The sequence below is a fragment of the Diadema antillarum genome, unplaced genomic scaffold (assembly GCF_040938485.1).
Source record: "Diadema antillarum isolate AM-2024a unplaced genomic scaffold, OU_Dant_1.0 seq00000105_RagTag, whole genome shotgun sequence".
NCBI lineage: Eukaryota > Metazoa > Echinodermata > Echinoidea > Diadematoida > Diadematidae > Diadema > Diadema antillarum.
The window spans coordinates 536,228-554,708 of NW_027271191.1; the positions used below are offsets into that span (position 1 = coordinate 536,228).

The following is an 18,481-nucleotide window of genomic DNA, read 5'->3' on the forward strand; positions in this document are numbered from 1 at the left end:
CTGCAGGCAGACAGTGAATTGGGTTGTGATTCTTCTTCTTTTATTGTTTACAGGTTACTGTACTGATGACAATTAAAAAAAGAAAACAAAGCAAATGAGACAGCAGAATGTCATATTCTCTCCAACAGAAGCAAAGTCAAAACCCTTAACATGAGAAAAATAAGTGTTCATGTAGCAAGTTTACATCAAACACGGATGTAAATACATTAACATTGTTCAGATGAGGTAAGATACAAAATCTAAAATTCATAAAACAATTCATTAGCTCAGTTATTGTTGTTCACAGAAATAATTGGGCTCAAAGACAGTCTGGTCACCAGATAGTACCCATCACGAATATTATGGAGGATTGCATCTAGTGCATGTGCATGCATGCATACACACACACATACACACACACACACATGAATATACTCACGCACAACCTTACATACCAATGCATCTGACACTGATTCTCATTGATTGTCGATTGTTTTCCGCAGCTTTTCACATACACATTGCACACACTGCTGCTATTGCTCTCACAGTGCCTGTATATGCATTTTGGATTAGCTTCATCTCTTGTGGATAGTGTTTGCATGCACTGAAAGAGTACCTTACATGTGCTCATACAATTTGCTACAATTTGACAAGATATACTGCAAGGGGTTCAATCGATTCCCCCATAATTTGTCCTCGGTGTCAGCTGGACATATCTGCAGCATCTTTAAGTGCAATAATGCAACTGTCCCACAAACAGGCCATTGCAATGCAACATATAAATCACCCAGTGCCTACTCATCACAATCATTGACACTTTGTTGCAGGACTTCGTCCACCAATGGCACAAACAACATCATGCTGTGGGATGTGTCAATTTGCAGGCAAAGCAAAGGACAGTGTGGGTGTAATCAGTGAAGGACATTCATGTGAATGCATAGGGTGGAGTCAGTGTCATAAAACGTTCTTGTTGAGGGCCTCCTTCAGAATCTTCTCGGTGAGCTCCCACATGGCCGCCCCAAGCTCCTCACTCTGGGCCTCGTCAGACGGCATGCAGGCACAGCAGTGGTTGAAGTACATCCCGCCCACTCCCTCCAGCTCCCGTGCTGTGGCACAGAAGATACTGGTGGCTGCCCCTTGTTGCTATGGGAACAGAAAGAAAGAGAGAGAGAGTTTATATCACTCTTTCTTTTGGCTCTCATCTTCAACTATGAGCTCAATCTGAGTAAGAGGTTTGAGTGTTAACTCCCAATGTTGGGCATATATTTCCAACAAAGCTTGTTGTACATGTAGACCACCAAATAGATTGTATTAACTTTGACTAACATAACAACAAAAATTCTACACAAACACAATTCTAAAGTGGATCCCTGCTCTCTGTCAGGTTACATGAAGAAGTCTATCAGAAAGATTGTCTTGTCAAATTCCTCCTTGCACTAGGTTTGCCTTATCTCTTCTTTTTATTGTTGGAAAACCAACAAAAAAGAAAGAATGATTCCCATATATATTGTATGATACAATGTACAATGTATGTGTGGCATCATGCAAAAACACATTTTGTAAATTGGTAATGCAGATATACAAAGTTACAATTGGTAAGGAATTTATGATATCTTTAAGATACAGTCAAACCTGCCTTAGCGGCCACCTGTCTATAGCGGCCACTGAAAAATCCCCCGAGAGAAAAGCCCTGTTAAAGACCCTGTGTATAGCGGCCACCTGTCTAACGTGGCCAGCGGCCACAAATTTTGTTTCCCGCACTAGATTTTAACATGTCTATAGCAGCCACAGACCCGATGGAGCCGTAGCCGAGCCGATAATTAAACATGTTTTTTCTGCTATGTAGCTGTGCCATTCGTTCATGGACAATGCTCAGTGATCGCCACCGATGCATTCATCACTCACTCAGTCATAATAATGCGCTAAAGTTAGGCTTTCTTCACGACTGTACACATGCTACTGTGCAACCGGTGATAAACACCTGCATTGCCCATGAAATGCATGATAATGCATGGAACACACGTGTGCATGTACACACGTACTTACACATGTATACAATGATGATACATGTACATGTAGGCAATGCACGCAAAGTTAGATAACCTGTCTATAGCGGCCACCTGTCTATAACAGCCATTCTTTTTGTTTCCCTTGGGTGGCCGCTGTAGACAGGTTTGACTGTATACCGTGCATAATATCTGCTGCAGTACCAGGTATATTGCACTTCTTCATGTATCTAAAAATGCTCAAGTCAATTCATTAAAATCTTTAAAGTCATTAAAAAAACCTAGAAATGTCACTATGGCGACTGGTATGCCTCTGCCATAATGCATGGTTCTCCAAATAGGTCTACAGTACAATGTCTTGACAATGTGTGATGAGTTTCACATAAATGGCAAAATATTGAAATGACAGGTTTGTCACAGAAAAAAAGAAAAAAGTAAAATTTTGAAATTTTCACTTGACCTCTGTCCTTTGACCTTATGACTTGAAACTCTCTCTGGAGAATCTTTATTTGGTACTACATGTACCACGGTATACACCAAGTTTCAAGAAAAAACTCCACACATTGCACAGATATGGGGGAAATAATGAAATTTTGAGCATTTGACATTGACCTTTTGACCTTTGACCTTGAGCATGTGTGCCCAAAAGTTGATAGGCACAACTTCCTCCACTCATGCATACACATACCGAGTCTCATTAGGATACCTTAAAGGGACTGTACAGTACTGGTTGAGGTAGGGATTCATGGTTTTAACATTTCTACGTGAGATAATGAGAAACCTCTTATGAAATATGAAAGAGCATGTAATTTTAAGAAGGATTCAATGTTTATTTGATGAAAATTGGTTTTTAAATGGCTGAGATAACCAAAAAAGTGCTAATGATAAAAGGCGACATGCCACAATTTTATTAGGATCTCTTTGTTTTACCTTGTTTTTGGATATCTCAGCCATTTCAAAACCGATTTTCATCGAATAAGCTTTTGATACCCCTTAGAACTGCATGCTCTTTGACATCTCGTAGAGTGGTTTCTGAATATCTCGCAAAACGTTGAAAGTTAAATCCTCACCTCGACCAGAACTGTACACACCCTTTAGACGGTTTTTCAGTTACGCTGTCCACAAAATTCATTACCGAAGGACGGAAGGACGGACAACCCGAAAACATAATGCCTCCGGTGACACTTCGTGGCGGAGGCATAAATAAACATATCACAATTACTTGAACTCTCGTACAGTCAGAAAAAACAAAATTGTGGCACACTCACAGCGGACTTTGTGAAGGGCCGAACCAGGTGCCAGAGGAGGCGGTAAAACCACCAGTTCTTGCCAAGTCCCGTGTAGATCATGTTGCCCGGGTGGAGTGCGTTACAGGTGACATTGTGAGATGACAGTCGCCGGTTGAGCTCGTTGCTATGGAGGATATTGGCTAGCTTGGATCGGCCGTAGGCCAGGATTGGCCAGAACTTCTCCTTGGGTACAGCCACCTCGTTCATGTCCAGCTTGCTGGAGTAGAAGTCAATGAACCTGGAGAGAGAGGAATGTAGCAAAAAATAAAGAGGTTATTTTCACAAACATCTCCCCTGGTAATGCACCAGCATTTCAAATGTAAAGGTGGAAGACTTTAATGTGGAAATTTTCACACATTTCATGCTCTGTGATACTTCCACAAAAACAAAAGCATGTAAACATTTGATTCTATTTGTTTTGCTAACATGAATTCATAGTGTCTACAGTCAACAAATCTAAAGCATGACAATGGCTGGACGAGCATATTTTTGTAAAAACTATTGTCTTGCTCTGTAAGATTATCAGAGAGATAATCAAAAAACAGAACACGTATGCATTTCTAGATCTATTCCCCCATTCTGAGTCATATCAAGAAGCAGGGCAGAAAGCTAGCTTGGTTACGTGCCTGTGAGATTCTGAGGACACAATCACTATCCTGGCTGGGGCAGACTTCTTCAGGACTTCGGTCAGGAGGTTGACCAGGTAAAAGTGCCCGACGTGGTTGACCTGGAATGTCATCTCGATGCCATCTTCTGTCTGTTGCCATGGCAGACCAAATACTGCTGCATTGCAGATCAGCATGTGCAGAGGCCTGGCATAACAATAACAACAACAAGAATTACATTCGAAGTAAAACAGGTAGAAAATTGAATTTATAACATAAAAAACTATTTGCTTACAGACTTCAAAATTCTGAATAAAGACCCTAAATGCATTGGTAGTATTCAACCTAATAGTTTTTGTTTTAGATGCAAGTTCAATAAAAACTTGATGTGATATAAAAGAAAAAGAAAAGAAAAATAAACACAAAAATCCAAACCCTGCTAGAAAAGAGAATCACTGCTCTGCCTCTTACCAGTCTCTGAGGATATAGTTCTGGGCAAACTGCTTGATGCTGCGCAAGGAGGCTAGGTCTAGGTGCATGACAACCACTTGGGCCTGGTCCAGCTCCTTCCTGATCCTACCCGCGGCATCGTTGCCACTCTTCAGGTTACGGCAGGCCAGGACCACGTGAACTCCATGAAGAGCAAGGGACCTAGCTGCCTCAAAGCCTAACAAATGTGATGGGAAGGAAGTCGATGAGTCAAAACAAGCTTGACTCTTTATGTGCCATGGTGGAAACCCCCTGTGTGCCACATTATTCTGAGACAACAACGTAGTCATATTTTGAGAAAATATTCTGTTTTTCCAAGCTATGTAACTTTTATAGATTACTGTCAAGCTGGACATGGAGTGAGCAAAGTTGTGGAAAATGCCAAGTTTTACTTTGATGTAAATTGTATGTCAAATCTATGATTGTTTTTCTTTCAAATGACCAGTAGCTACATTACTGCAAAGGATTGATATTTGCACGAAAAACAGTGACAGAAACTTAGAATTTACATGCACATCCAGTCGGGAACGCCGTTTGCTAATCAATCACCACATAAAATGTAAGCTAAACATGAGAGGAATGGAATCGCCAGAAACACTTTCATTGAACTGTGGCATTTGGCAATTTATCAATCGGTTTGGGCAGGTTTGTGCGTTTGAGCAGAATATGCGAAGTTGGCACGCCATCAACTGAGTCAGGCATATGAACGTGGCACATAAAGAGTTAAACCATTGCTGTGTTTCATTCATTGATAGGCAGACATGCTGCCTTGCTTGCATGGCTCACTAGCCAAGATGTCTTGAATCTTACTGTCAATTGAAATAGGAATTACTGTAAAACCAGAAATATTCGTGGCATGAAATTCTTGCGAATTGGAGCCAACGGCATTCTTTGCAGCATGAAGTTTTCATGCATTGTCGCAGGCATTCATCTCATATATATAATATGTAGACAAGAACTCTCATGTGCATTTTAATTTCGTGAATCTTGGCTCTTGCAAAATTCACAAAATTACAATGCATTCAAAATTTCTGGTTTCACAATATGCAAGCTATACATCACTGGGGCAAATATGAAAGACTGTGACATCGATATGAGTGAGTAGGTTGTCTAACTGTGTACGAAGGTCAAATTTTAGGTAAAGTAACCAAATACCAGTAAGATAGCCTGGCAAGTAACATTGGAGTACATTGTCACATTAAGAGTGAAATATGAAAAAAACTGTTTTCAGTGCAAAAGTGGAAAGCACTGGCATTGTAGAAACATAATTGCATCCTTATATTTTTCTTACTTTGTTCCATAAACAATATGCCTGACTATGATGGATAAGATATTTCAGTCTCCCGTGTGGAAAGAAGACAGGGTTAAGTTTGTTTTCATGAGCCAAAGCTTTAATACTTAGTACAAATCTTATTGAAACCAAATTCAGAGAAATTATCAGCTTACAGGCAACTGACACAAGCATAACGTCGCTGGGGCGACAAGACCTCATATCTACAAAATGTCAAATGTTCAGGAGAGCTAAAAAACATGGCGGCCAAAGCACTATACCGAATGGGACAGCCATTCCTTTGACGTGCCATGGTGGTTTCATTTTTGGGGTAACACAGCTAGGATTTGGACAGGACATCACTTAACCGATTATTTGACCATAAATGCATAAGAGTCATTTTCACCAAAATTGCAGATACAAGGTCTTGTCACCCCATCGACAATAAGCTTCCCTTTCAAACATGGCTTTACACGTGATGTTGCATTTTTTGTATGTGTCAGGTCCACGAGGTACTGCTGTCATTGGGTGTCTGAGCATATTTTGTTATTGGTGGACAAGAATGCAACGTTCACAATGAGATGACAAACTCCACACTCAAATGCTGGTCACTGTGACTGAAAAAAAGAAAAGACTCACCAATGCCAGAGTTTGCTCCCGTCACAATGGCATACTGCCCACTGAGGTCTCGTCCCTGTAGGACATGGAGGGCTGTGCTGTAGGCATCAAACCGCTGGGCGAGCTTGCTGGGATCGGCGCTCTCCTCCATGGCAAACGCCAGGCGGGGATCTGTGTACGTCGTTCTCTTCTTGAGATGGCTATGGCGGCGACAAAAAGAAAAAGAGAAACAGAATATTTACCTTGATGAAAACTCTGAAGACATTTTTTCTTTTAAATTTCCTAAGTAAAATATAATGGAAATTTGTCCCCATCGAATAAAGATTAGGATTAGCAGCTGGAATACATTGAATTCCTCATTTTAATCGAGTTCTTCTTTAGCTCTCCCATTCTTTCTCTCTCGGTCTCTCTCTCTCCTCTCTTTCTCTTGTCATCATGTAACGCTGATTTTGATTTTCTCGATTGATCAATAATGCTCATTGACTTGGAGATTTTTCCCTCAAAGACGCCACTTTTGTTAAATTACTTCATACTTCTCCTTTTTTTTTTAGTGAAGATAATAAGCAACTGCTGAAGAAACTACCCCCACTAAATGTCAGCTAAAGAAAATTTTGCCTAAACCATACTGTGAACATCTGCACTCACTAAATGCAAACTGCACATGATCCATAATACCAAATAATGTCTGAGACAATGCTACCCAGCAGCATGTGACAGAGAGACAGATTTGAATCATAAAGTAGGATATGTTACGTCAAATATCAAGTACTGTAAAATTTGAATTATGTCACTTGCATTTTTGAACTTACTCAACAAAGAATTGCCTTCCTTTGTCATCCACTGCTTTTGTCCATCCAAAGGGAAGTTCTGTGAGAATCAATTCCAACTGACATGTCATTTCACCAAGCTTTGCTTGAAGGTAAGAACAACTTCAACACACCAGGCATCCACATCTTTCTAGATTTTTTTTTTTTTTGACTACATGAAAAGATAAGGTCATAGTTTGAATCACACTTGCTACCCAAGCATTTACAAACTACGCAATATTTGATATTCTTTTTGAATACATGTCCACTGAAACCAGACCCCTAACTTTAGATAATCCGTGCATAATCAGAAAATTATTTTTCTGGTATCGCATCGCAATTTGCTATGCATTTTTACACCAATGCTATACAACTATTTTTTGTGTAGCAGTTTTCTCCCATAGAAGTGTAAAAGATACCATATAAAATATTGTTTATCAGCTGAAATTGCTAATCAAATTTTAGTTTGAAAATCATTCCCTGGATTAAGGAATAAACTAGAGAGTTTAACATCATCATGTCATTGGGAATGCTTCTGAAAGTCCTTTCATTTCATGGTTTCTAGGTTAGATTCATATTGCATGAGGAAATGAAAACATAACCAACAGACAGACAGACATATGGTTGAATAAAAACAACAACAGGTATACCAATACAGTATTCAGAATGTAAGTTTGTTGGTCTGGCTACACCTTTTACAGACCCCCTTTTCATGATTTACTAAAAATGCAAACTGCTAACTTATGGCAATAATGAAAAAAAAAACCATCACAATGACGTTATCTTTGTTCATGGGAACAATGTAAAAACCATCTACAGAGGCACAATAAACCATTGCCTTGGATCAGGTTGCAGAATCATACCTCCAGTTATCCTCTTCCTCTTCCCAGTGCGAGGGTGGACCCATGTTGTGGTTTGGTCTTGATGGCTGGAAAAGAGAGACAGAGAAAGAAAACTGAGGTACTGAAATAGCAGATATAGATGGTAAATAGAAATGTCATCTGGTTGCCTACTTGCCTTCTGAGCAACAATGCCAACAACAGTTACCACAAATGCTGTGTTTTGGTCATCAAAGTTGGGAGCCAATTCAAAGGGTAAGGCTGAGTTTTAAATGTAAGTCTTTGCACGTTACTGCATATATGAGCAATCAGAGGTACATACCAAATATGTTCCTAGTGCTGTCATCTTTCCAGATTTCATGACAGTCATCCGTGCATTATCTTTATGGACTAACAAATTCATATTATGTTCATCTGTTGTTTATGCTGTTTTTGTTGTTTTGTTTTGGGGGTGTTTGGAAGGGGGCAGGAGATGTGCGGCATGAGTAGTGTATATTCGAAAGCTGTTATTTTCACAAAGGTTTCATTTTCGCGAAATTTGCGAATCACAGTTGGATTGCAAAATTAACAACACACGAAAATGTTGCCAGATGCTAGAGTAATAGTGCATTTTAATTTACGTCGGCGTCACTTCAAAAAACAAGATCTCGCGCATACGTCTATGTCCTCCTCATTCACGAAAATAACAGCTTATACAGTAGTCATCCACTCAGGCGACCGTAAGAAGAACCAAAGAAACAAACACAATATCTAGGTGTATGCATGATGGTTACAATTTATTCCACCATCATCGTGCAATAAGCTTAGACTATGTCCAGAGTTGAATAGGACACTGCTGTGGATTATTGGTAAATCATAGATGGTAAATACTGTAATTAGCAAACACACAACAGTATTGTTGTAAGCTGGACTAAGTTGCATATGATGACGTCTGACACACTGCCACTGGTCTCCGGTTTAAATGGGATTTATTGAGCAAATAAACAGTCCAAGTCTACAGATTCAATTATTGTATCAAAATCCAGTATTACATACTGTCACCAGTGCTGGACAATATGAAAAACAACAACTATACTACAAACATAGTTAAAACTATAAATACAATCACCAACGAGCACAATGTATTATAATCATACATAAATGTATCTATGCGCCTCTCAAGATGAAAATGAATACCAATCAAGCCCTTGCATTTGTAATCTCATAATTTCAATTTTCATTGCGTCCGGCCGTGCCAACCACCATGCAAGTAACGCCACTGGCATGGTCACAGAACAGAATGGTAGCAGAATGTATTCCTCAGATACAAATTTGTCTTTTTATGATGACAAGATAAATCTTGGCAGACATTACCCCCTTCCCCCTAAACACACATACACACACACGGTAGAAATGAACAACAGAATAGGCAAGTGATTATATGAACACATTTAACAAGTATAGGTCTATGTGTCGGCTGCATTCTACGTGCCCATCCACTTTCCATTAAATCTAGTTTCAAGATGACAGTTGAAATCAAACTACAGGTAGGGGAATTTCGCTGCAATAATACAATCAGGTCAACCGTCTTCGTGAAGTGCACTATGATATGAAATAATGTATGGATGATGGGCCCTCACAAAAATTTGAACACCATGTTCCACACCAGATCCATTTTCAAAAGCATGCAATCATTCCCTGAGCTGCCTAACCTTACCACAAAGCCCATGAAATGCTTTACCATTAGTGCATACAAGACATTATACTGCAAGAAAATGTGCCATTTGTACTTAACCCGTTGAGGACGAGTCCCGAGTATACTCGGGCAGGTGTCTATAGGAAATGCGTGTTGTGGCAAAATCAAACCGTCTTAAACGGGTTAAAAATGTAATTTACATGAAAAGTGTCACCACAGACAAAGTGAAAAAGTACAATAATTGGGTGGTTAAAGTAACATTAATGTGTAAATATGATCATATGAAGCAGTTTATAATTACAATAGTGTCCTGACGACCACAATGTGTAACTTTACATTTTGGGCATCAGGTGACTTGAACCAAAATAACTGTACTTTGAACAGTCTATGAGATATGCTCACATTCATGTCACGACCCGGCCCCCCGGGCGGTACTACAGCTGTACTACTACTAGCATTTCACACCAGCGCAGCGCCAGCGGGAGCTCAGCCAACCGCAGCCGGCTAGCTGCGGGGCGGGGCTGCGTTTCGTCTAGTATGGTATTCGCTACTATGCAACCACGACTGTAGGCGATACAAATATCTACTTAAGGCACAGTCCAGATGCCACCTAAAACATAAAATAAGGAGAGTAATTTACTTACTTGGCATAATAAACTCTCCCGTCATTAGTGCTTCTCTCTTCCCATCCAGCAGGTAACTCTTCGTCGCTGTCTGTGTCGAGGAGGGTGCTCGGTGGGTCTGCCATTTTACACTGCGGGCGCCTCGCGCAGTCCCAGCTACATAATATTCACGTCGGGTAACGGTACATATAATAGCGACGGAAAGGCACTTCAGCACCGATATATCGATCCGTACCCGTGCCGTCGCACCTCTATCGCCCAAACCCATAGAGATGTATACTTTATGAGTGATTTTCTTCACTCGTCATCTCGGCGAGCGAATGTGCGCCCCCCCCCCCCCCCCCCCCCTACATCTCTATGCACAAACCTCGCCCCGGATTGTCGTTCGAAAGAGGTGGAAGATCGAAGAGGACCTTGTTTTATGATGATCGTATGATGTTTGAAACATGTGAAAGTTGCGAACAGTTGCACATACAGTGGCACCAAAAAGGAAACAATAAATAGGACTAATATTATGCTGTGATTTTTGTTTGTTTGTGGGTGTGTGTGTTTTGTTTTGTTTCGGGTGTTTTTGTTTGTTTGTTGTTGTTTTTTATAGTGCGGCTGTCGCATAGTTACTGCAAATTTACATTATCGCAATTATCTTTAGGCCTATGGAACGTTAGAAAATAGAAATTATAGCTTGAATATATTTGGCGCAAACAAATATGCGTGAAAAAAATTAAATTGAACCGTGTGTTGTGCTGAAATTTTAAATATGCTAACAATTTTCGAAGATCTTTACTCTAGCTTCTGAATCCAAATAATACTGTATACATGCAGAGTGACTTTGATGGGAATGACTAGTGAGTCAAAGTCAAGGGGAAGAGTGGAGTTTTCATATTTGAGCAAAGGCTGCGGCATACGTCAGTGATGTTAATGACATCAGTTTTCAGAATTGTCCCCTGTATATTATCTTAACACATCACAGTGAATAAACTGACTCTGATTCTATGCCGGTATTTGCTGCTTTCTTGTTTAATCATGCAACAGGCTATACAGCAGAGACTTCACAGCAGTAAAAAACAACTAGGCTCACTCTGGTACCACACACACTCTAGAGCGGAAATATTACTTCTTTGCACCATCAGATACCGAGTAGTCTAAATTGAAGCAGGCGCATATTTTTGGTCTCACTTAGAAATGCAGTTCAAACAGTCGGACCCGTAGTTGTAGAGGCAATTCATGTCAAGTGACATAATTATCATGTTACATAATGGACATAACATGCACATTTTTCCAGGCCCCTGGGAGCAACTTTTTCCACAGGGGTGCTGAACCCCTGACCCACCCCGGTTGCCGGACCATATTAGCAGCGTTTTAGTATATTGGGGGGGGGGGGGCAGGGGAGGTGAAAGGAGGGGATGGGGACATCGAAACGAGGGTGAGAAAGCCATCTAGGTGTCTACCACACAAGGAAACTTTTGCACTCTTATTGAAATTGAACACACTTTATGTGGTCAATTTTGACATTCTTCAATCAAAGAAAAAAAAAAGTGAATACTCGTGGACTATGTTCATGGATGAATTGCTGAACGCCCCACCTCTTGATTCTTGTGTGTGTCTTCACTTTGTATAAGTCCATGGAAGGGGACCTACGGGGGAGGGTGTGGGAGGGGGTATCCCCCTCCCACACTGGAGAGATTTTGAATTTTCATTCCTGAAATTCAGCGATCTGGTGCACACTTTTGGTGAAATTTCTTAAAAGTATTTAAAAAAATATTCACAGAAATGTGAATGACCATTAAATCGGGTTACAATCAACTCTTGTTCCGTGTGCGCGTCATCAATCTGACGCACACTTTTGGTGAATATTTTTAAAAAGTATGAAAATAAAATATTCACAGAAATGTGAATGACCAATAAATTGGGTTACAATCAACTCTTGTTCCATGTGTGCGTCATCACTGTGAAATAACTGTATGGAAGTTGATGAGGCGGGGATGGGAGGTGGCTACCATGCGACGGAGCTTTTGCATTTGTAGAATTTAATTACAACGATATGATGCACAATCATGGTATGGACTATCCCCATATATGTATCAGAGAATCGTTTGTTGGTCTTTGCTTTGTATAAGTCTATGGAAGGGGACATAAGGGGGAGGGTGTGGGAGGGGGTATCCCCCTCCCACACAAGGGAGATTTTTGATATTTAGACCTGAAATTCAGTGATTTGGTGCACACTTTTGAAATTAAAAAAAAAAGTATGAAAGATAAATATTCACAGAAATGTGAATGACCATTAAATCGGGGTATAATCAGCTCTTGTTCTAGGTATGCATCATCACTGTGTGATAAATGTAAGGAAGTTGAGAAGGCGGGGTTGGGAGGGGGTAGCCCCCTCCCAAACGACGGAGCTTTTGCATTTTTAGAATTGGAATATACATTGTACAATGTTTAATGATCTGATGCAAAATCTTGGTGGAATATCCTGGAGTTTGTATTAGACAAGTGTATTAAGACATCTATGGAGGGAGACCAAGCGGGGGAAGGATGTGGGAGGATGTATCCCCTTCCTACAAGAGAGAGCTTTTGCATCTTTTTGACTGTGATTCAAAGATGTGGAATTTCTGGCGCATATTTTTGATTTAATATGTAATGTAATGTAGCTATAATCAATGCAAGGGGTGGAGGCTAATACAGCAAGGTGGAGGATTTTAGAAGGGGTCGTCCCCCATCCCCTAACCCCTCCCATTCGAGAGAGCCTTTGTATTTTAAGGATTGAAATGAAAATATTTTGTCTCTACACAACAGTCATTTATGATGGAGTATTTGAAAAACTGTCAAACAAAGAAGCATAAGCCCACTAAATGTAGCAGGGGAATAAGGGTAAACTGAAAGAGAATATCCCCTTCCCACATTTTGGAACTTTTGGATTTGTTTAAATTGAAGTGACAGATCTGGGGGGCACTTTTTGATGAAATATTCAAAAAGTGTCGATCTCAAAAGTCTACTAAGTGGATGGAAGTTGGCCTATAAGGGGGGGGGGAGGGGGTATCCCTCCCAGGGTCATTTTCCATTTTCAGAATTGAAATTAAACGATCTTGTGCACTTTTGGTGAAATATCTGAACAGTTTCTATTTTTTTAAAAAATTAAAAATTCCACATCGTGGGAATTTTTTTTTTTTTTTTTTGGGGGGGGGGAGGGGGGGGGGATTGGGAGGGTGGGGGCAAAGCTTTGCATAGCTCCCACCCAATATTTTTATTCCAGGATTAATGCTATTTGGTATGAGGAAACTGTGTTATTTTTAGAATCCAATTGACATTGTCTCGCAAACACATTTTTTTGGTGGAAGTAGGGAAATAATCAATCCAAGAAGTGTACTACTACTACGTCTATGGAACGTATGGAGGGGAACTAAGCGGGGAAGTGGTTAGGGCCTAAATGAAAGGAGGATATTATATTCCCACACGAGAAAATTTATCTTGCATTTTTTGAACAGAAATGAGAGATCTTTTGATGAAAGAAATCATTCGGAGATATGCCAATCTTATGGGAAAGGACCAAAGGGGGAGGATGGGGAAGGGGGTATAAACCCATTTTTTAGAATTGAACTGCAACAATGCCGTGCACAGTTTCGGTAAAATATTTGGACAGTTTTCCATCACAAAAAACAAGAAAATCTCCGACATCCCGAAAATCATTATTGGAGGGGGGTAATATCATGGCAACTACCCCGCACCCTTGCATACGAGGGAGCTTTTGCATTACTCTAGAATAGAAAGGAAAATATCGTGAGAGGGGGTATTTCCCTCCAATACAAGGGAGATTTCGCATTTCAGAATTGACAGGTGCACACGTTGTATGAAGATTGGGACAGTGTCGAATAAAAAAAAAATCCACATCTTGGAAATTACTGGGGGGGGGGTCAACATGATATGCTGCCCCCTCCATCGATGCTCTCCTGAAGGGGGTACCCTCCCCCTAATGAGGGAACTTCTGCATTTTTAGATTTGAAATTCAGCAATCTAGTGAGCCCTTCAGGTATAGCATATTTTTAAAAAAATCAATAGAAAAGTAGGAAAAGCAAAATATCCAGGGACAATGGAAATGCTTTAATAGTGCTGTCTGCACTTTAAGCTTGTTCTGCGTGGGAGGGGGATACCCCTCCCACGCTATGGGGATTTCGCATTTTCAGAAGTGAAATTCAGCAATCTGATGCACACTTTGGGTGGGATATTTGGACAATTTTCTATTTAAAAAAAAGAAGCAAATTTCCCTGTAAAAAGATATAAGTTGGGGGTGCAGAAGCACCCCCAACTTTTATTTTTCACAGGGGTGCTATGCCCCCCTGCTCAAAAAGTCAGGGGTGCTGCAGCACCCCCAGCACCCCCGGCTCCCAGGGGCTTGCATTTTTCCCACCTCTCCCTCTCTCTCTATCTGTTCGTCTCCTTTACCTGTTCTCGAAATGCAGTTATCACTCTGACACGAATTCTATACACGTTTCATCATTGGCACGTATTACTCCCTTATTCATATCCTTACACTTGCACTTTCATTAGGATCTGTCAGACGGAACGCGGTATCGTCATTGCTATTCGTCGAAAGTTCATTGAGAAGCAGTGCGTCACTGCGTGCCCTGGCCTCGCGTTCTTTCATTGGCTGAGCGTATTATGCAAATATGCGTGACCAAAAGTCTTTGATGACGTTTGAAGGTTACGCACGCGCACACTCTCTCTGTCTTGTTTTGGTAACAGATGTCGATAGGAAATGTTGTCATTAGTCCTTTGACTGATTTAGCTTTTGACTGCACTTCGGAGCATTGGAAAGCTTTCTATTCCTTTTGCATTCAATTTTGCGAAAGAATCAGGTAAAACAGACTTTCACATGATTTCTCTTGTTTACAATACTTCTGTAGACATGTCCTTACAAGTATGTCTTTGTTACTTTAGGTTACTTTAGGTTACTACTAGGTAATCATATCCCACAAAAATGCGTACAAGAAATTCCTGCTTTTCTGACAAGTATTTACTTTCTGTACCAGCTTGTCCCATTTTTTCATAGTAACATAAATATCATGGAGATCGTTCTTTCGCTGTTGCGGCACCGATTCTAGGGTTGAGATAGGCACTGAGCAAATGGCAAAATCTAACATACTTATCTTTAATTTAGGTCTATGGAGTTCTGCAAATTGCATAGAGAGTCTGCAAATGCCCTATAAATGCAGACTATTATCATAACCTTTCTATCTACCCATTCAAGTGTGGTTAATGCAATTATACCTGTACAGCATAATTTCAATGGCATCTACCACAATAAACCTTGTTCATTTGTCAATTGAGATAGGATTATGGAAAAAAAATGATTTTATAGAAATACCGAACTTCTAGTCAAGTCCTAACACCTAACTCTGTTCCTAGAACCCTTTCTAGTTATATGTTCACCGTGATGTTTGATATATCGTGTACTTGTGTGGGGAAGCTATATGTAGCATACAAATACCATGTCCCCTAAGTAGATGAACAGAATGATGTATTGCAGCAAAATTGAATTGAACAATATGCAATGCACTTTGCTTTGTGTTTGTTTGTTCCTTATCATTGTAGGATGCCATACTTTCTTGGTTATCTTGGTTCTTGGATGGCGAATGAGACGTCTTCCATCTTCACGTCTCTCCTATGCCAAGATATCATCAAAGATGCCAGAACTAAAGCTCAGGTATATAATTATATGACACGTCCAGTCTAACATTGATTGGGTCTCTTCTTGTCCTTTCTTTTGTATATGATATATACGCGAAATAATGTTTGGGAAATATTCTGTTGACTTCTGTTTGAAACATGCATTAGGCCTAATATAAATATCTACTCGCTTGAAAATGAATCCTCTGTACTGTTTTGAAGCCAGATACCTTACTCTTAGGTTGTTATTTTTCTCTTTTAGGCGAGTCTATTTGCACATCATTACTTGATATTCAATAAATAGATGACTGTCTGCTTGTTTCCTTTGTATTGATGGACTGTGATTCGAGGTACACACCGGAGAATGACGGATACAGGGTGTGTGGTCGCTTTCACCATGCTAGGCTGTCAGATTGTGAATGATTGCAAAGACTGATGATTCTTTTAAGTGCAGTACGGTACCACTCTCGATTCACGTTAACTTTATGAAATGAAGTAAAACTAAATTAAAAAATATCATAATTATAATAGCTTCATCAAAATTGGACATCAAATATTAAAGCTGTGAAATTTTTAAGTTTCACTTGGTTTGAAAGACCAGAGATAATTGCTGCAACCACACATTAGATGATCAGAGTGATGATTTCATCATATCACAGCTCTCAATTAGATTGAACACATATAAAATTTTATGTTTTGTCTATAATTCATCAATTCAACCATTTCCATCTGGAAATAATCACTGGTATAGTATCATAGCACAACAACAATTTGATGTATTACAAATATCATCTGACTCATTCGAAGAAAATTAGTGACTTTCTGTATTCAAGTCAATAGGACTTTGTCACATTGTATGTGAGGTGATGTCACAGTCGTGACATCTATTTTGGGACTTAGTTGCCTATTTTTATGGAAGGATGTGTCACTTCAATACCCTTTCAGTTTTTCATTTCATGTTTGATTTTTGTAGGACACGCACCATCCTGTGTTTCTGATTTTTGCTATACATGCTTACATGAAAGTCAGCTCGAACACTGAGAGCTAGGAATTGATACCATTATCTTCGAATCCCTGGGCATTGTTTGCTCGCCTTGTATCCAAGTCGTCTATACCGCAATAAATGAAATCAGGCTGTCATCGTCGTCTCTTTGTTTATTTCTTTCTCTATTTCACTGCAGAGATTATCTGGCTTTTTTCTGCACACACCCTTGACGGAGACCAACACCCGGCCACCATCGGACAAGTTCCCTTGTGGCTCGCTGCTTCTTAGAAGTCTTTGTGTGTTGGATAGGAAGGAAGAGACTATCAAGGTCAGTTAATTGAAATGGTATAATTGGTATTTTCGTGTAGAGTAAAGAAAAGGAGACAGCTTGCTGAATTTAATGAAATCAACGTCAATTGGCCATTATTTTGTGTTTCTGGCTCATGCTGTAGACTGCTGTATCAATGACTGACTGAAGAAAAAAAATATTCTCAGAATGGCGTCTTCGTATCGGTTTGTGTATAGTTCATGCAATTTGATATCTTTTAAAAGAAAAAAAATGTCCAATAAAACCCCCAATTTCCCTATAGACTATACAATGATTTCGAGAAAATAAAATATAAACCGGTATGTTTTCATATTTCGCGGATGATTCTTTCACAGACAGCATGTCGGCGCAAATAGCCACATATTCGAACAAATCACGTCGCTTTAATATAGCAGTTTATTTGTCAGTCGTGAAGATGAACTTTTAGGCGGTCTGTCGTGATGTGTTGACGTTATGAAAACTACTCCGTGTCTGAATTTTATTGACATCTATGTTTTTCAATGTGCAGCGTCTCCACCTGATGACTGAAAGATCAAGGGAGAAGAACCAGTTTTACCAATCCTATCTCAGGGTAGGTACAATTTGCTCGTAAATGTACTATTTTAATTGAATGAGCATAATTTTTTCACATAGTGAAAGAACACGAGAAATCTAATAGGGCCTACTTAGAAAATACATTTGTTATCTTTATTCGGTAAAAGAACACGAACGACAAAAGATGAATGCTGAAAGAGAAAACGAACTCCTTATATACATGGAAAAATGGACTCATTATCTTTGTGTTGACAACGACGTTTGCTCTGCTGTAAAGACAACAGATTTCAGCCAGTAATGTGCAACATAGATACGACACGATCGCATATAATCAATTTTTGTCACAGCGATGATAATAACATACTTTTTTCCCCCACAGACACTTGTGTGTACTATGAGATTGGATGATATTGCCATCAAGCTGAATGGTGGTGTACTCAAGAGAATCCCTCGTGCGTGGATGTTGAGTCGCCGAGAACTCCGCGGATCACACTCCCGGCTGGAGACGCTGCGCGCGACAGTTAGGGTAGGGAAATATGTCTCAATTTAATACTGTCTTTCTTTGCTACATCAAATAAGTTCGTGCTTTATTTCGGGTTTTAAATCTCAAGCAAATAATTTCTTTCCATGACGGTGGTTTTTGTTCAGTGAGCACACAAAAAACTTCCTCAGGTTCAGCAGAAAATGTCCATCAGTTTTATGTGACTCCCAAGAAACTGGTATTGGAGTAATGTTGTGTTGATATGATTATAGAAATGTGTTCGAGAAATATTT

The 18,481-nt window shown here is 39.8% G+C and overlaps 1 protein-coding gene across 1 annotated transcript; it reads right to left on the reverse strand.

Annotated features, from left to right (window-relative positions):
- Positions 1–931: 931 nt before the first annotated feature.
- Positions 932–10,330, reverse strand: LOC139726935 (WW domain-containing oxidoreductase-like). Its single transcript, XM_071637921.1, has 8 exons — positions 10,221–10,330; positions 7,926–7,990; positions 7,066–7,123; positions 6,278–6,456; positions 4,351–4,546; positions 3,901–4,086; positions 3,254–3,512; positions 932–1,122 (listed from the first exon to the last, which is right to left on the reverse strand). The coding sequence occupies exons 1-8, from the start codon at positions 10,322–10,324 to the stop codon at positions 934–936; spliced, it is 1,236 nt and encodes a 411-aa protein (XP_071494022.1). The 5' UTR covers positions 10,325–10,330; the 3' UTR covers positions 932–933.
- Positions 10,331–18,481: the final 8,151 nt, after the last annotated feature.

Coding starts and splice junctions, on each gene's coding strand:
- LOC139726935 (XM_071637921.1), bottom strand. CDS start 10,324: ATGGCAGACCCACCGAGCACCCTCCTCGACACAGACAGCGACGAAGAG. Junction 6,457..7,065: donor GGAAGGCAATTCTTTGTTGA/GTAAGTTCAAAA, acceptor TCGCCGCCATAG/CCATCTCAAGAAGAGAACGA. Junction 4,547..6,277: donor GGGAGCAAACTCTGGCATTG/GTGAGTCTTTTC, acceptor CACATTTGTTAG/GCTTTGAGGCAGCTAGGTCC.